General features: G+C 39.9%; 1 protein-coding gene and 1 long non-coding RNA gene across 3 annotated transcripts in view; one reads left to right on the top strand and one right to left on the bottom strand.

The window, feature by feature from the left end:
* LOC309592083 overlaps positions 1-19,550 on the top strand; it is a 20,582-nt gene continuing 1,032 nt past the window's right edge. The window contains exons 1-3 of the long non-coding RNA XR_014228509.1: positions 1-210; positions 8,530-8,685; positions 10,104-10,236. This is a non-coding gene — a long non-coding RNA (uncharacterized lncRNA). The remainder of the gene's footprint in view (positions 211-8,529; positions 8,686-10,103; positions 10,237-19,550) is intronic.
* PGM2 (phosphoglucomutase 2) overlaps positions 11,042-19,550 on the bottom strand; it is a 20,230-nt gene continuing 11,721 nt past the window's right edge. For both annotated transcript variants that reach the window (XM_082315166.1, XM_082315167.1), the window contains exons 9-14: positions 16,959-17,139; positions 16,752-16,845; positions 15,753-15,882; positions 12,993-13,182; positions 12,235-12,368; positions 11,042-11,432 (exon numbers count right to left, since the gene is read on the bottom strand). In XM_082315166.1, coding sequence (XP_082171292.1) covers positions 11,330-11,432; positions 12,235-12,368; positions 12,993-13,182; positions 15,753-15,882; positions 16,752-16,845; positions 16,959-17,139 — 832 coding nt within the window. In that variant the 3' untranslated portion in view covers positions 11,042-11,329. The remainder of the gene's footprint in view (positions 11,433-12,234; positions 12,369-12,992; positions 13,183-15,752; positions 15,883-16,751; positions 16,846-16,958; positions 17,140-19,550) is intronic.

Raw genomic sequence — 19,550 nt, forward strand, 5'->3', positions numbered from 1 at the left:
GCGGGCGGCGACAGGCGGGCGCCCGTGTCGCGACAGAGGGCAGCTGAGCCCCCTCCCCGGCCCGTTTCGCTCGTCTCGAGGAGGATTTCGGCGACGCTGCCCCGTGTGTCTGTCACAACCTCTCATCTCCCGCAGAAAACATGTCAGCGTCGCCTCGGCGGAGTGAGCCCGGGAGGACCGCGGGGCTGGCTGAAGTTGCGAGCACAGAAGGTAAGGCGGGAAACCATTTCCACAGGGAAGTTTGCTCACAGAACTGGAACTCGCCCGGCACCTGGAAGCTGGGAGCAGGCGAGCCCCACTCGGGTCTGGGCCCAGCCCTGCCCGCGGGGCAGCCTTCCCCCGGCTCACCTTCTTCTCTGAATCACCTTCCTGCCCAGCTCCCGCTTCTTCCATGTGCGAGAAGCCACACATGCATATATATATATATATATATATAGGTGTATATAAAATCACTGTAAGAGTTGGCACTAGTTGGTCTTTTAGTTGCCAGAGAGGATAAGGAATGAAAGGATCCGGAGACTTAATTATACTCCTCTGCAAGTGCTCTTTCCAGATGATCAAGGCACCCCACATTCCCGTTCTGCAGATCACTTTTGCATTCAATTAATTCCAAGTCTTTTTGGCAGTAAGACCACTGATTTACTCACTTTTCAGTCTGTGCACATTTGTAGAATCAGAGCTTTCTCAAGGGAATTCGGTCTGCTGCTGCACGTGTGCTATGCTGTGAGGGAAACAGTCAAGCAAGCTGTCAAATGCAAGCACAATGTTGCCCCGGGTAATGAACAACAAGTCCCATTTTGGTATGTAAGCACATCCCCTGCTTGCAAAGTGTAAGGTGGTTGCATCTACATGGCTTTTGCTTGCTAGGTATACTTTTATGGGATCATTGACCTGTGAATCAAGGTATGAAAGCAGCAGTTCCCTCAGGGCACTTGTTCCCAATCTGTACTCAGTTCATGGTTTGCTGCTTCTCCTTCAGACATGGGAATAGGTATGAGTGCCTTGTGTTTTCGATGACATCCCTTGCATTCCTTGGGAGTAGGAATGCCACCTCTCTGCAGACCGTGCCTGACTTACATCTTTAAACCATCCTCGAAGGACAACGCTCTTACTCCAGTTATCACCCGCTGGCCTCAGTATCTGAGACAAGTGTGTCCTTTTGCTAGATGTCGTAATCATGTTACGACAGACGGTGAACTGCAGTCCCCACCCAGACAGCTCCAGCACTTCAGCCAAGGCTCATGCATTCCAAAATTACCAACCAGTGGTCTTAGGAAGACTTTTTTTTACTGCCTCACTGTTGCCTTTCAGAAGGTGCTGCTCAGAAGATCCCTGAACAAGAGAAGTCAATACTAGAGCATCACAAATATAAATCCTTCCTTTTCCTCTTTGATAGCTGGGAAAGAAATTTGACTGTGCTTGAACTCATTCATGGGGCCCTCTATTATTTTTCGTGTTATCTCAGGCTCATAAGTTTTAATTCTTTGCCTAGAAGAGTTTTTGTCAAATTACTTATGTTCTGATAAAATATTTTATAAGCAAAGTGAAATGCCTTGGTTAAGAACTAACTTACATTGGTTTAATGGTTGCCCCTTTTTTAATTGAAGTAGACATAAAATATTTCCTTACAGCTAATAGAAGACAAAACAAAGCTGAAGTGTTTATAACTTGACTTCAACACCTTGAAAAACTATTCAGGAACAGTCACTCATTATCTGTTTAATCCAGCCAATCTTCTGTAATGCTTATTGGTAAGGTGTAGTAAAAATAGTGTATCTGAGTGCCTCAAAAAGAAAGGAAATTTTAGTATAACATTTGCAACATTTTGTGATAATTTTATTTTGGAATATTTTGCTTTTTTATTAAAGCTAAAAATCCAAGTAACAAAAATACAAGATCTGTCAATGGTTTTAGAAGGTATTAGTCTGATGTCTGTCACCAGCACAACAACAGATGAAAATGTCATAATAAGAACAACTTACTACTAATGAGATAGAGTGCAGAAACGCACAGGTCACAGTAGGCTTCTGGAGCAAACTCCACCATGTTCAGCAGTGTACATGTTAAGTGACCATTCATTTCGGTGCTGGTAATACAGACTTAAAATGCTGCTATGACAGAAATCAAATTGTTTGCAGAGAGGGTTTAGAAACAATGCACGAGAAAGAGTTTAAAGATATATCAGATGAAACAAAGAGCATTTAGATATGAACACACTTGTGTGACTGGTGATAACAAGGGAAAAAAACAACTCTCATGGCACAAAAGAGTGCTTTTGAATAGCCGTGTGGTAAAGCAGCAACTGTTCTTTATGGTCTGTCCTTGCGGTAGAAAGGTATTTTAATGTTATGTAGCTCATGAGCTACGTAAGGTGATAGGAAAATGTAGAAGATGGGATTGTGCCTAAAGTCTCCTTCTCTCTCTGGTTTTAGCACCTATATCAGGTCTGAAAGATGTAGTCCCCCATTCTCATGATACAACATCCACACTTCCCTGAAGATAGGTATTTAGGTGCTTTATTTGAAGAACAAAAAGGTTGCTCTGCCTTTTATGGCTGTTTATCCAGGATGCAGGAAGACCAGGTTTTTTTCTACTCAGTTTGAGAGTCTTCAGCCTGCATCCCATGAAAGTTTCCTAATCATCAGCCTCCAGGCTACATTGGACAGCATTCCTTCTCTCTGCTTCGTGATGGAACTGTTGCTTATATAGGGGGAAAAAAAGTTTCATTTGTGAAAACAAGAAGAAAACCAGAATGGGCGTCATATATTCCAGTCCCTAAAAAGTAAACACTTCCATGTGTTCCAGGGACTGGAATCCCTGTATTCAGGTGAAAGCCCTGAACACTAGCCTTCCTAATAATGTTCGATTTTCTGAAACAGTAAATCTCTCTTCCTTTTTCCTTCACAGGCTAGCTTTTGTTTACAGTAGCCTGTTAACTAAAACACACTACCATCCATTAACTTCTTCAGACTGAGGAGGAAAATCAGCCTGGGCTTTCCGCATCCTGCAAACATGATCTATAAAAGAACACCAGTTTAACCATTATCCCTTTGTCCAGTCACACTTTAAAAAAATGCAAAGAAAACCCCACCACTGCCTTTTGTACAGAACCTGAATATACAGGCTTGTATTGGGCACGCTATGAGAACACATAGGCTATGAAGCCATTCTTGTAGGCCAAGGAGGAGAAGCGTCTACTCACTTGATCCCAGTTGGGGTAGGATTGTAGATCAGTACAAATTGAGGCTGAATGTGCCTGGCCATGGGTGAGGGCAGAATTTGGGGCTGCTGTGACTGTGGATTCACCCTTTGCAGTACAACAAGGCAAATGGGAAATTTTAAGTTTCCACCCAAGATGCTTTCAGAGTTCAAGTTGCTCCATAGATGGGCAGCAGTTGAGCAGTAACATTTTGGATTATGAATTTGAATGTGGGCACCTACATTGTGCTTCAGTTGCGTTATAAGCCTCTGTACTTTTCCCTCTGGATTACCCATAACGATGAATTTCTATTCACTATTATTACATGAAATAGTCCAAATCTTTATTTCTGATTTGTTTCATATAAATCTGTTTAGTACCTTAATAAGGGCATGATACTAACTTTTGCTTACCTTTGACTTAAGTGACCTCTGGATGAAGTACTAAGTTCTCAGCCAATGACATTGTATCTCCAGATGCTATTTATATATAGTTCCAGGCATTCCATAAACAAAATTCGAATGATAACTGTTATTATAGCACGTTTGCTTATTTCATACGCTGTAGGAATGCATGCCAGTGACATTAGTTAGTGATTGTCTTCATAGGCAAGAGGCTTTCTGTTATCACTGGTCATGATGAAAGAGTCAAGAAAGAGCTACTGTTACAGATTCTGCCTGCTGCCTCTGTGTTTTTGCGCATTTCAGATGTTATGATTAATCCTCCCTCACCTTCATTCCCATAAATACATTTGAAAAGGATTACCGGTGATGTGCAAGTATTTTAAGCTTTTGCTTTTGCTTGGAAGCTGCTGTTGCTATGCCATCATTTATATTACATTTTATTTAGGTGGGTGTTAGGATATGATTGGGCAGTTTAATAGGCTCATCCCATTATGCACAGTGTTGGATGGTGCATGACCTTATTTCAGTTACCTGGCAATCGCTATACAAAAGGGAAATGTTGGCTTCCACTTGGAAGTTGAGCAGAAATACTATCCTTGATGAATCTGTGTGCCTACACAGTACAGTGAAATATTGTGAAGGAAAGCAATTCAGCTCAGTTTAATTACCTTTGATTACTTTTGTACTTATGGGCAGAGAACAGTTTTGCTGGTCATTATTTTTATTTACAATTAATTTTTAGATTTTACTTACATATGGCATCCAGGTGCCTTCAGCCATGGAATCCTAGAAGTCCCCAATCTTGTAAAGACTTATGCCGGTGCTTAGCTAACAAATGTTAATTTAATGTAATTTTAACGTTGCTATTCACAGTGACTGTTAAACAAGGATATAAGGTTTGCTTATTGTTGGTGTGTCAAAGTAATCCCCACAACCACTAGAACTTTGAAAAGCAACAGTAAGCAAGAAACTTCATTTATAGAAACTTTGTAGGTGAATTAGTTGCAGATGTAAACACATACTTGTACAATATGAAAATAATTGATTATTTATTAAATATTCTTTTATAGTGAATTCCAGTTATTCTTGTATGATTTATTGTTATATAGCAAAAGTCTCAAATAAATCCATCTGCAACTCAAGTACAGTACTTGTATTTTTCATAATATGCTATGGACTAAGTTCACAGCCTGTAAGGAAGATGAGATGTATTTATTTCCTTCCAGCCAAACCATTTCATAAAGTTTACTGAAGAAAAAAAAAATTCAGGGGTGGATTTAAGTTATGACTAGTAAAGAAAGAAACTAAAAACTTAAAGTGAAGTCCATCAGTCTAGTCTTAAAGCATTACTATGCTTTTATTTTTTGGCAGAATTTTTTGTACTATGCTAATTTCTCCTCAGTCTAGAGGCGTTTCCCCACTAGCCCCATAGGCATGATTCCCTGTAGAATCAAATGTTTGCAACTTTCATTGGAATTATGAGTATTCATCTGTTATAAAAACCAGGCTCATTTTACATGGTTTTGGTAACTTAGGGATGTGTCTTTCTCTAGGAGTAGCCAGGGATTGCCTTACACTTGGGTTCAGTCTGGTCTGCAAGTATTCTTTGTTCTAGTCATGGCAATTGCCATTTCTGGATAAAATATTAGTGCCTGTGCTCCCAGTCCAAGGCTGATTAGTCACAAATTACATTTGTCTGTTTGGTTTTTTTTTTTAATGTCCATCCTGGGACTAATCATCTCTAAATTGGCTTCATTATCTTACACAACACTTTGGTGGAGAAATTAGACCAGAAGCTGTAGCTCAGAACCCATTCCAACTCGCAATACTAACTTCTCTCCACTTTGCAATACTACTCCTGCCGTTGTTTCAGTTCTCTATTTCAGTTCTAGATCCTCTTTCTCTGATGCAAGACAAAGTCAGTAAAGACTCTAGCAACAACAAGTTTCATCTTATAATTCTGTAGTTTGTTGTAACTGTTCAATCATCAGCTTGATAAACCAATGTGGTGGGTTTTTTTGTTCCCCCCACCCGAGGTTGTGAACTTCTCTTTCGAACAGAGCAGGGAATGGAGCAAGTAAATTCCTTGTCCGTGGGAAGACAGAATGATACAGATTCGGCCATCATCTTGACCATATCTGTACTGTTTCTGAGGATGCTCTGAAGCCATCTTAAGGATGTCTCAGTACACGTCAGCTCATTGCTGGCCCCGCTGACAGACTTCAAAGACGCTTGCAGAGTTCTCCAAGTGCTTCCACTCAGTGTACAGCATGCAATCTCTTGTAGGCCTTTGTGGAATGGCTATAAAGGCCCTTCTGTCTTGCCTTATACCATATTCACCTGCTCCATAAGACCTTCTGTATAACCTAAAAAAAGGGGTTCTCAGCCTGATGACAATAAATCACTGTCTCACTGTACCAGTACGTGGTAGAGGCAACCAGTTTAGGGGACCAGTTAGGTGGAAGATGAGAGAAGGATGAGGAGGTTCCCTCTAAAGGTGGAAACAAGGAGAACGGTGAAGACAGTGACAATAGACGCAGCAACATCATCATGGACCTACTATCAGCATGTTAGCAGAACGAGCCAGGCGGCCACTCATCTACCCTGGCACTACCAGGGACTGCCTGCTCCTAGGAGAAATGACGTCCCTCGGAGATCTCCAGGCAGGACAGAAGTAGTAATTAATGCATATAGATGATCCACAAATGACAGCAACAGCTCAGCAGAAACCCAGCCTGTCACAGGAACCTGAGGGATGGACCAGGCCATCTGGTTTTCCTCAGCATCCCTCAAGAGTGAAGCACCTTGACAGACTCTGGCCAAGGCTGAACACAATGGCTTTCCTAGAGAGAGGAAACATTAGCAAAATCCAGATCCAGGCTTGGTGTGTAGAAGCAGATGTAAAATAAACATGCCTCTCAAGCCTGTAGAGATGTTCAGATAAATACAGAAAACAATAAAAAAATTCAGGACCTGTAACCCTACTGTCATCTTCAGACCTTCCCCATGAATTCAGTAAAGCATCCTTTACCACATTCTGTAAAAAAAGAAATGTGCTACAAATGAAAATAAAAAGAATCATGGAATGGGTTGGAAGGGACCTTTTAAAAACCATCTAGTCCAACTCCTCTGCCATGGGCAGGGACATCTTCCACTAGATCAGGTTGCTCAAAGCCCCATCCAACCCGACCTTGAACACTTGCAGGGACGAGGCATCCACAATTTCTCTGGGCAACCTGTTCCAGTGTCTCGCCACCCTCATCATAAAAAAATTATTCCTTATGTCCAATCTAAATCTACCCTTTTTCAGTTTAAAACTGCTACTGCATGTCCTGTCACTACAGGCCCTAGTAAAAAAGTATCTTCCTGTCTTTCTTGTAAGCCCCCTTGATATATTGAAAGGCCGCAATGAGGTCTCCCTGGAGCCTTCTCTTGTCCAGGCTGAGCAACCCCAACTCTCTCAGCCTTTCTTCATAGGAGAGGTGTTCCAGCCCTCTGACCGTTTTCATGGCCCTCCTCTGGACCTGCTCCAACGGGCCCATGTCTGTCTTGTGTTGGGGACCCCAGAGCTGGATGCAGTGCTCCAGGTGGGGTCTCACCAGAGCAGAGTAGAGGGGGAGAATCACCTCCCTCAACAAAGCCCAGGGCTTCAGGCTTGTGCAGATCCATGAAGCTTCCCCTGCCCTGGGTATGGCTCATCGGTGCCCAAATGGAAGGCACTGCCCCAGCCTGCCTCCTGTAGAACCGTTCCTCTGTCTGTGCTCTCCAGCTTGGGACCCCAGACACCTGGGGACCTCACCAGCCAAGTAACACAGCTGGCCCGGCCAGCTGCAGTGCATCCATCTGCGCTGCAGTTTAAGGTCAAATACAACTGGGGCCACAGCTGGAGGCTGCACAGTCCGCTCCACGTGCCATAGGTTTGTAGCACCACTTGTTCTCTGCCTACTTAGGCTGCTGAGGTCGTGTTTTATGTTAATCATATGGGTACTACTGCTCTTGCTTCAGCATTTTTCTTTCAAGCAGCTTTTGTCTTTAGCATGCTGGAAGATGACGCACACCCCAGCATGGCATCCCCCCTACTGCTCTATCTTCTGGCAAAGGTGCTGTGGCTGGGTGGCCTGTCTTAATCTTGACCCTCAGTCCACAGTGATCACACAGAGGCTGGATACCACGAACAAGTCAGTCTCAGAAGCACTGACCAATGTCATCCAACCAGGCAGCAAGCAGTCTGGGTTGGGAGCTTATGAAAAGCCCTTTGCTTTGAAGCTCAGGCCGCAATACAGTGCGGGAAACCGTGTTTTGCAAGGGTGGCCTATGGTTAAGTCACAAGCCACGTGTTCAACTCCACCAAGAGTGAAATTCAGGTATAGGCCCAACATTCACCCTTCCACTTCTCACGTAGCCAGTACCTTGAAATAAGGCCCCTACTCTGCTCTAGGGACCATGCACCTCTGTCTCTCCCTCCTTCCCCCAGCCTGACATTGGGCTAGAGACAGGCGCAGACATTCGGTAGTGTCTGTGCCAGGCCGGTAGTGAGAGACTGATACCAGGTTGCAGTAGATGACTATCCAGAAGCCAAAAAGCCCAATGCCACCAGATAAAAAGTGCTACTCCTTGCAGAACCAATCACATCTTCATGCAGGGTGAAACAAGTCATAGCTGCATACAAATGGCACATGCATTCCTCTCATCATGATGCTGAGAAATTTCTTGAGCTTTCCAAGAGGTTTTTTTCCCCATACCCAGCTGCACAACTGGGCAATCTTCAAGTTGTATTCAAAATAATAACAAGGATAAAGAACTTGACTTCTGGGAGAATAATAAAGCTTTAAAGTTTTGCATTTATAAAAAGTATGTAGCTATGGTTGTGAATGTATGTAAGTCATAATTTGCAGTTACCAAACCAGATTCCATTTCCCCCGCAAGGTTCATCCTTCCACCTGTTCTACCAGAACTGATGGTGCAGCTGAACATGAGACCCTACACCAACCGTTAACACGCACACCCGAAAGACAGCGCTCCTTCAAGGATGTTCCACATAGAAAGGCTCATACTGGGAATGGCAGGGTGAACAAATTAAGGGTAAGTTAGGAGAATCAGGTTCCCCAGTCTTCCATTCTGCTTCTCATCCTCCTGCTCTTTTCTTTTAATCAATGTGTAAAAGACAGCAGTAGCACATGGGAGCTGTTCCCTTTCAGCTTTGTTCTCCTACTTCAGTAAGGAGTACACAATCTCCACATGCTTTCTCAATTTACTCTTCCCCCTTACCTTCTTCTCTTTACGTCTCCCTGCTCCCTCTTCATAAATGAAGGAAAGCAGGACCTCCTGTGCTAAGCGGCATGGAAAGAAGAAAAGAGGAACCTTTGCAATAGCAGGGTTAGGGAGCAGTGAGTAAGGTTCCTGCTTAATTTCTCTTCTCAGTTCTTGCCACATTGAAACTTATCACAGAAACCTCAGAGACCCAGGTGCATATTTTTTCTGTGATGTGTCAGCACTATTACACACTCTGGTGCCACAAACTTGTACCACACCCCTATTACTCCAGTTCTCAGGCAGCTGGAGACCCAGTATCACAGGTACTGAGGAAGCAGAGGAAATGGAACAAGGGAACATCTACTACTGATAAGTACTTCAGATGTGGACTATGTCAAAAGCTAAAGTTGTCATTGTCATTTTAATTCCTTAATAATAGATCCTTGTTTTCATGCCCACCTCTTATGGATGGTCTTGAAATCCCTCCCGATCTCGGGTCTAGATGATGAGGCACAAGCTGGCCTTGGAACCCTCAACATACTTCCAGGGACAAAAATAAGATGACAAACCCCAAAATTTTAAAAGACTGGTAATGTTGCCTTCACATTTCATGAGCAAAAAAGTTTCTTTAATGAGGAAAAAAACCCAGATTAATAGACTTTTCTGCCACAAGGTCAGGTGGAGATGGACTGGTGATCAATTAATGTCAGTGAGTGTCAGTGTCTTAAGAAGTTCTACTTCCTTTTGAGAATCAGTTCAGATTTACAACATGCCAAATGCATTGTTTTAGCACACTTAACATGCATGAAAAAAAGTCTAAAATACTATATTTTAAGCCTTTATTTTGTCCTTAGCTTTTTATTTTCAGAAGGAAGGGACAGTAGGAGTTGATATGTGCAGAAATTTCATGCAATGTGACAAAGCTGATTGCACTGAAGTCAATATGGAGATTCCCTTTACAGTTATTACTACATTCAGTAGCCCCTAGGGTCCTATTTAGGGGTATGGACTGCATTATTCAAGGCACCAAATAAACATGTATCAATAAAAACTTGTCTCATCTTTGGCTTAGTATAAGAGAAACGGAAACAGAAAAGTAGAGGGTGTGATCAAGCACTTTCTGCACAAACTAACCTATCTTTTTAGCTTTCTACTCTAAAGGACTAGGATTTGATTAACAGCATACTCTGTTTCCTCAGTACCCTTCTTATTACTTTATTTTGAAGTTAATTTTCTATGCCACACAGATGGACCTCAATATGAATGATTCAGATGCCGCCTTTGAGTCTGTACAGCCAAGAAAAACTGTCGTGACAGCCACAGAATGCAGGGACTACTCCTTTCCTTGTGTCCTCCGATGATAACTCTGAAGTCTGTAAGGTAAAAGCAGGCGTCCAGTGTTCTTTGCTTACCATCTTAGCTAATAAGGTGAGCTAGTATTTACTGGGGATGGAATGCCAAGTTCGTCCCTTTATGAATAATTTGCTAAACTTGATCTATGCTTCGTCTGGCAACTAGTCATTCTCCATGGGATACCAGAAGTAATTCTGGCAAAGAGGTTTCTTTACCCAAGAAGTACTGGGGCTGTTAGAGCTACACTGATACACCAAAACGAATACTGAAAACGCATAAAACCCTTGTACTAAAGTCAACTGGTAACCTCCAAATAACCCTCTGGGGGTCTGCAAGTGCAGACAACAGCATGCAATAAAATGGAAACTTCTGCTCTAAATTAGACATGCAGACTTATGCATCGAGTCATGGTAGCATACAGTATGACAGACTCTGAGACTGGGGTATGCGTCAAATAATTATGCTTAGTTCAATCAGGCAACAGAAAGGTGCTATATGTAGATATATTATCTTAATATGTTCATGGTATTAAAAGGCAGTTTAGTACACTTAGTATCTCTAACCTGGCATATGAGGTATGGTCCCACAGCAAACAGCTCTCCAGCAAATTCACTGTGACATTCTAGTTTATTTGGGCCAAAATCCCCAAGAAAGATCACTATTTCTGAAACATTTGCCCCAACTTTGTCAAAGTCTCACCACAGGCTTTCAGTACTTCTTGTTAACAGAAGAACTTGCTTTGCAAATCTCAGCCTAGATAAAGTTGCATAGTATTATCAGATTACACACAATAGAAATAAAAGTCCCCACAAAACAGGCTGCATTTCAGAAATCAGGATATTACTTATAATATTTAATTAAAATGAGTTTTGATTGAAATACATTGGCAGTCAACTTTTAGTTCATAAAGCTTTTAGTTCAACTGATTGTCATTTTTTGGTCCTTTAAGGGTAAAGGTACTTTCCTTCCAAAATAAGACACTAGATCCAAGAGTACCCAAAATAAAAGCAGAAGTCTTTTTGGTCTGTGTTCTCAGATGTTTGGTCCTAAAAAGCCTTACATCTTAAATAATGCACTTCTAATGCTGCAATAAACCAATTAAGGTAGTAATCTTGCTATTTTACTCAGTCTTCCGTTGCAGATTATTTTTTTCTGGTTGAAAGAAATGTTTTTCAAGAGCGTTGACCAATTCATCCAGTTCCTTCTTCAGCTGCTCAACATCACTGAGAAACAAAATCCACACAAATACAGAAAACAGTGTCACAGTGGAGAAGCTAAAAGGCACATTTTCAGTCTGAGGAATTTTTAAGTCTGTTGCATTGTTTTAGACAAACGTTCTATTAATGCTAAAAGTATATACACTAGATTTCTTATGGTAATGCACTGATGTTCACTTCCAACTGATGTGCATGAAGACACTTAAGAGTATAAAACTTAAACCATAAGTTTTAAGAGACGTAAAACATAAACCCACAATATAATCTAAAACAGAACAGCCAGTTTCAGTTCAGAAAATATTCTATTACTAAACGTATGTGATTAGAAATTAACTTTTGTACTTGTAATAGTATTTTCAGATGAATTTTCATCTGTGAAAAAGCATTATTTTCATTACATAAGTTAATAATTGCTTATCTTTAAGACTATATGATTTCCAAGGCTCAGTCAAGGATATAATTACTAAACAGGGTTTAAAATAAATTAGAACACTTTATATATAGTTATATAAGTTTAAAGCCACTATGTATGTAAAAAGAGAGTGAATATATCTACTATCATTTAAGGCAGAATGTTTTTCTTGTGATGCTGTTTTTACTGAATGTGAAACCAAGTTCAAAGGAATTTCAGTGACAACAAGAATGCATCAACAAATTTTGCAGAATTGAAGCTTTATGCAAAAATATTTGCTTAAATGATGACTGTAGTAATATTATTTGATTATGGACAGCCCCTTCCCCACCAAAACAATATCAAAAAGCCACACAGCCCCTGTTACAAAGAATTTACTGCTGTAAGCTACAATACCTGTTTCCAGGAGGTGCACAAAGTTCAGAATAGTATTTGATCTTTGGTTCCGTCCCACTGGTTCTCATTGTGGCCACTCCTCCATTAGCAAAAGTGAATGTTATCATTTGGCTACTTTTACTAGTGGGAAGTATCTAGAAATAGTAAGAATAATTTTTTAGAAGCTTGGAAAGTGACAATATGTAATGAATTCAAGACAAAACCCATGACTTGATGCCATGTAACTAGAGGATCAGTTAAAATTAAGCTTTGTTCTGTTTTCTTCATCATTGTTGTCTTGAGACCACAACAGGCAAATGACAGCCTTACCCTCAGCCTAGAATCTGGTAGTAGTACATTACTGCTAGGTAGGTCATTTCAAGTCTAGTCAACATTTTTACTGCAAATAGAAATTGCTCTGTGATGGCATTTCCCACGAGGAAAAGAAACATGGATAGTGGAAAATTAAAGAACCCAAAGCCACATCTCAGCAGACAGGTTAACTTACACTTGCAACAAGATAATGCAAGATTGCTGTAGCAAGACAGCAAGATTCTCCTACCTCCTTTTACAGACTGTAAAAAAAAACCCACCACAAGACCAAACTCCCTCCCCCAACCTTCATTTCCTCCCACCAAGGCAAAACAATCATCCCCAATAAAACTTATTTTAAGACTCAGGATGTAACATAATGTTTAGAGTGTTTCTCCATAGAATTTTTTATATGTGTGTATATACATACTTATATGATTTATATATAATTTTAAAAATATACTTACAGCCTTTTGATCTGGCTGGCTGCTGTCGTACCCAGTAGTTAGATCCCTTATTCCAGAAACTTTAAATCTACCACAAGATTTCGGGTATGTGTTTTTTCCATCAAAATTTCTAAGGTTGTCAAAAAGCTGTTGAATAACTTTAGGATCATGGCAGATGAAATATGAAGCTTTGGTAATATGGAAGCCATATCTGTGAAGACACAATATGAATGAATTGAAGAAGCAATGTTTTTCTTAGAGTTGTACACCATTCTATAAAGCAAGAATCTATACTCATGGGCACCCAACTGTAGCATCAGTTCACCCCCTTACAATTTTAAAAAGGCTTCAACAGCTTAATTGTCCTATTTTACATACTTTAAAGAAACTTCTGTGCAGACACCTTTTCCTTTTTATGATTAAAAATAAGAAAATTTATTGCTAAACCAGAAGAAAAAAAGATGTCATTATTTCCTTGAAGAGATCTACCCACCATAGGAAGAGAACAGACTACCTGTAAGTAGCTTCCTTGACTGGATTCCAGCTGACCTTTTTGGAGTAATACACATTCCAGACTGTTTTTTCCAATCACACTTCAGAAGCTGCTCTCCCATTAAAGTGTTTCTACTAAACCAAACTGTTCTGAACATCCTCTCTTTACCTCATCTGTTTGCTGCCAGGTAATATGATGCAGAATCTGCATCAAAGACAAATGACCTGCTAACACTGACTTCTCAAAACAGCTCGTTGTTGAAAAGCATACGAGCCTGGACTGCTTGTTTAAGTGAGCTCTTACTAAAGATCGACACTTGATGAGTACCCTTGATGCCAGGGAAAATCTGAAGGGCAGAATCTTTCACGAGTACTAGGATGTTCATGCTAGAAACCTGAGAGGTTCCTTAAATAGGGTCATGTTTATACCAAAATGGACATCTTGAAGGTCAATAGTTGTTAAATCAGTCTTGAGAACCAGCAAGGGAATTTACAAAACCTATCCTATATTTGAAAGAAGTGATGAGCCTGCTAGGACTGTGTCCTTTTCCTGACCTGCATTTATTTCTTTGACAACAGATCCCCCTTCTATACCTCCAAAATACAGAGTAGGGTTTCTTCTGCTTCAACAGCAACTCACAAGACAAATCTGACAAAAAATAAAGTAGTAAGGAGTACAAAACCGCAACTCTGTACTAGCCACAAGCAAACAAAAAACAAACACACACTAAATGACCCCCCAAACCAAAACAAGACACACACCCCCCAGTTCTAGTTATCAAGCATCAATTTAATAAGGCAGATTTGTGTCCTTCCCTGTATCTGTAGCTTTTCCACAAACAGTGACTATATGCAGTGACATCTTACTTTGAGGTGTATCTACAGACTGCTTTTATGCTAAATAAGCTCTGACTTTGAGAGTCCTCTTCAGTGGCTATGTACACGGTGGCACTGTGGCACAGCTACGTTCTACTCAGTTAAATACTCTGTTTCTGAGGGCAACCTGAAGCAGGTGTTTACTGAATAAGTATTAAAAAAAAAAAAAAAAAAAAAGCATGAGCCAGAGAAGGATAATTCTTTGAATATACAATTCCAGCTACTAGTAATTAAGGGAATTCGCACATCAGATGCTATTTTTGCAGCTCTAGGCATTAATTCCTCTTCCATGCATTTATATTACTGTTTACTTCTGCCATGTACAATAGCTGATAAATTCCACAATTTATTTATGCAGTGTGTTAGCAAGTCCTTTCCACTTGATTCATTCTTAAACAATGGATGAAACAAGCGTGGCTAGTGCTGCATGCAAACGAGAGATCTGAGGATTGGAAAACAAGAAGCACCAAGGCTGGAGTTTTCCATGAGCATCTTTGCAGGTACCACCACTCCTTTATTAGTGTCCATGAGACATGAAGAGGTGGAGACTATCTGCCAGCCTGTCCTGCTCCCTCCTTTAAAACAAACAACCCAAAACCCCCACAAAAAACACTCCCTGCCCCATGAAATCCAATAGTAATTTTTGCTATTGATTTCTGTAGGTCTTTGAACACATTAAACAAGAACAAAAGAAAAGTAGTGCCTCATATTAAAAGCACTCAGAGGGATACTCAGCCAATAGTTATGGTCAAACAGTCACAGCACTTCTGCATAATCAGCTCAAATCTCAGTATTCAGGAGGTGAAAGAACAACCAATATATACTATCCATCAAAAAAAGACAGAATAATATAATAAAAAGCCTAACTTTAGAGCCAACTAGAATTAGTTTAATCACAAGTAGCCCTGCAAGCAGGACAGAAGCAAGCTGGCTTCTGTGAGTAGCATAAATATGCCAGAGCTACTTAGACCCATTCTGCCATCAACATTTTTGTGCGCCTGGCACATTTAAGCAGCAAGAGGCACCACGATCTCTACAACACAGCAATGCTGCTGGCCAAAAACCAGGCCAATCTTCTGTAAAAGGACTGAAGAGTAGAACTTCCCAAAAGGAGAAACCTTTCAGACAAGCAAACAAAAATACCTCAAAAATCTCATTAACTAATAGGTAGTAAGTAAGGTAATATTATTATTTTTAAAATACCTTAAAACGACACAAAACGAAGTCATAAATATATTCATGCCCATGAGGCAGGAGCACTTTCTAGAAGATTACTATTAACACAGAATTGTTAATAGTACAATAACCCAATTTTTATTTCTTCATATACTATAGGTTGCTATTGAGTCCCTATTAACCCTGGTATGTGGAATGGAGAAAAATTGAAAATTAAACAATTATAACTTAACTCACTCATCATAGACAGCTTTCAGCTGCTGAGACAAAGACAAATTCCTGGTTGCCAAAAAGCTAGCCATCTCCGCAGTTATAACAGCGGCACTGACACCATCTTTGTCCAGAACAGCAGGACAGCACATATACCCTAAACAAAGAAAATGATATGTATTTGATAGATTTTAATGAGGAAATAAGATGGGGGGGGGGGGGGAGTTAATCAAACCAACATCTTTTAAAGCAGAAATGCACATTACCACAGTACAGACGTTTTAGAGTTAAACCAAAAGTGGAAAATTTTATCTTCTAACCAGTAGTAATTTTAATAAGCAAGGTATTTAATGGAATTTTAAGACAGAGACAGATTTGTGTCATATCAGTACCAGATGCTCCCAAATACTTTCGGAGGTCTCATGAAAGAGAAATGCCACACTGCAGGAACAATGCAAGTACAGCACTTTGTCTCAAATGTGTTTACCCTTACATGGTAGCATATGGTAACACTGATAATTATCAGTGAAATTACTCACGTTTTCTCAGGTTTTCAGGTACTGAGATAATCAAGAAATAGCATTATAGCTTTACAATTTCTTTTTCACAAATTAATAGCTTTTATTCATGGCTTTCCAGTTTACAAGTATAATTTGGGAGAGATTTTACTTTATTTTATTCACATTTAAACTTAGCACATTTAAAACTGTCAACTAAACATACTCAACTTGAAGTCTGAAAAAAAGTGTGTGTTTGGTTTTTTTTAAATAGCTTGTGCAGAATTTGCAGTCCAAGTCTACATAGCCATGCTGCTGAAGTTACATACACCTAGCTTACATCATCATACTCTGTGCTAAGCAGAGATACAAAGGATTAAAACTAGTAATATCAATCATCCAAATCGATGATGCCAGTAACTCACTGGATTGCCCATTGTGTTCAGGGCACCTTTACATTGCCATTTTTTGCAACAGTCCTACTTTCACTATTTTACAGGATACTAGAACATAATATTCTGTTTCTTACCTATAGCCTCCTCAAATGCAAAAAGAACAGCTTTTCCCTGGTCCATGAGCTGTTTGGCACGGTTGCCCATCCACTTGAAACCTGTCAGTGTTTCCTACAGCAGTGAGGAGAAAAAAAGGCATTAAAAATAAAAGCAATGTTTTACAAAGATATGACGCTATGTAGGTAAGCAAATAAAAGAACATGGAATAACAGGTGACAGTTTACCTCAAAGTGAAAACCTTCCTTTAGTGCAATCGCTCTCAGGATTTTGGAAGAAACAGTACTGGATAACATGTAGACATCTTTAATGGCACAAGTATCCCTATTGTGATTTTTCCAGCAAGTGAAAATCCACCAGCCTAAAAGAGCTCCCAACTCATTTCCAGAAAACACCTTCCATTCACCACTGGATGGGGAAGAAAAAAAAAAAAAAAAAAAAAGAAAGTCTATGAATTCAAAGGATACTGGGAAAAAAAAAAAATCTACTGGTTCTTCCATACATGAATACTAGCAAATAAAACCACTGCATCTGAGTTCCAAGTAACAGTAACAAGATACCATGTCTTCATTAAGAACAAACAAAAAAGTTCCTCCCCCAAAGAATTCTGAAGTGGTTACCTTCCTCCTCCACCATACGTACCAGCTTTTGAGTTTATCCAAAAATGAAACAGTGATATTACCAGCATATTTTAAGTAAAAAAAAAAAAACCAAAACCAAAAACATTCAGGAGACAAACTATAAAATCAATGATTAAGACAAGCACAGAGACATAAAATACAGTTCTCAAGTGATCAGTATCTTTAGTTGACTCAGTGACAAATACCTTTTATTTAATCACAAATACACCAATTGGTCATTCAGGAAGATTGGAAAAAATCTCAAACAGGTAAAAAAAGATTAACATTGATGTGTTGCTAGCACAAGAAAAAGTGAAGGAAAAAGGGAAAGACAGATGTCAAAATTGCCCAAAAATTCCCAGTCACAAAAGGGGACAAAGACACTGCCAAACGGATGAAACCCAAGACCTACAGAAACAGTACCTGTTGTGAAAGAGAAGCAGACTCAGTCTCCTGCATTTATTGATGCCAACAGGCACAAAGCAATGCACAGCGACAACTTAGTGTAAGAGCGCTGAGAGAGTGTGCTCTAGCAGGAGTTTCTGTCAAAGAAGAAGTACAGATACTGTAGAAGCCTATATTAATATTCGATTAGTGTATGAACAGCAGAAGTCTGAGAGGAGGACACAGGACTGAAAGTTAGGAGACAACTGAGACTGGCTAAACAATTAGCAAAGAGGTAGCAGAATGAGAGCACCATGCTCTCAGTGGTGATGAATACAATAAACTAACACCCTCTCTTCAAGTCTCTGATAGCTCTTTTAGACAAAAAACATGAGTGATTTTGCATTCTTGTTTTAACCCATTGTAACTAGCACAAACTAAAACTTTTTGTGCTTTTTCCTCAATGCTGAATTGCCAACTGAGGCTGGCACAGGCCAGAAACATTAAAATAAAGATATTGCAGCTAACACTGTCAAAGATACAGCAGAGAGTGCCAATTAGCCCATTCTTCTTCTAAAGGCAGAGAAGCCTCCTTAGTTCAGCCTGTGAGGATAACAAGTTAAAAAAAAAAAAAAAAACCCAAATAAAACACTACCACCTTTGAAGCTGCTATAAGATCAAAAGAGGTTATCTGGTAAGCAAAATGGATATTTGCACTGTCTCCTTTTACTGGGTTTTTGAAATTTGCATAACTGATTTAGGTTCAAATACTTGTGTCATCCACAATCCCTGAGGACCTCTAGCAGGTGCCCGTCTCATCCCTTGGGTACCAAGGACTGTTGCCATGGTTTTATATCCCTCTTCTGGCTCTCACGCACAGGGAATGCATTTACACTATTTTTGCTCCTGGCACAGCAGCAGATTTTTCTTCTGCTCCTCTCTGAGCTGAAAACCTTGAAGTTTACTTTTATTAAAGATTTATGGTTTCTAACTGCTCAGATTAGTTTCTGCTTTATCAAAGCAGATAAAAGAGAAACACCACTATTTATAGATATGGTACCAAGTGCAGTACTTCAGCTTATTTTCATAAATCAGATATAACCACAATACAGAATGCAAACAATTGTAGAAGTACAGGATATCAGGGGGCATGAAATAAGGGGATGACAATATTGGGTCAGAACCATAGGTTACACATTCCATACAAATGAAAACTCTATGAGAATCCCCTGTTTGAGCAAGTTTACCTTTTGCGATCTCATTCTTTGACAGGATATACATAGATAAATAATGCATGCATAGCTGGTCCTTAAAGGAGAGAGTACAAATGACTGTACTGAGAAGTACCAAACACTGACATAGCTTAAGGTGAACTGCAGGTACATAACATTATGCATAGAACTGGGGAACTGAGCGATAGAGGCCCAAGTCATCTAATAATTAGTAAAATGTCTGGTCTAACAGTATTTAAGAAAGAAAGAAAGAACAGGGGTGTTCCCTATTCCTGCGATTATCCGGGAACTATAAAGGTTCTCCTGAATATTCAAGTTATTATTTAATAAATACAGTATGAAAGAATGTTTATCAGTCTTCTGTGAAAAATTTCTAACTGAAAACCTACCTTTAAAAAGCTCTAGCACAGTCACAACAATTCACACGCTTCTGTGCGTGCCTGAAGTACAGCAAGTGTCAAGTATTTATTCAAGCTTCTGTACAGTGTCTAATATTAATCATTATTTTATTTACTGCCCCCACTGTGGTCTGCTTCATACAGTCCTCTCACATTTCTAGGTGGTTTCAGTCCAAAGACAACTA

This window comes from Platalea leucorodia, assembly GCF_965183815.1.
Source record: "Platalea leucorodia genome assembly, chromosome: 6".
Lineage (NCBI taxonomy): Eukaryota > Metazoa > Chordata > Aves > Pelecaniformes > Threskiornithidae > Platalea > Platalea leucorodia.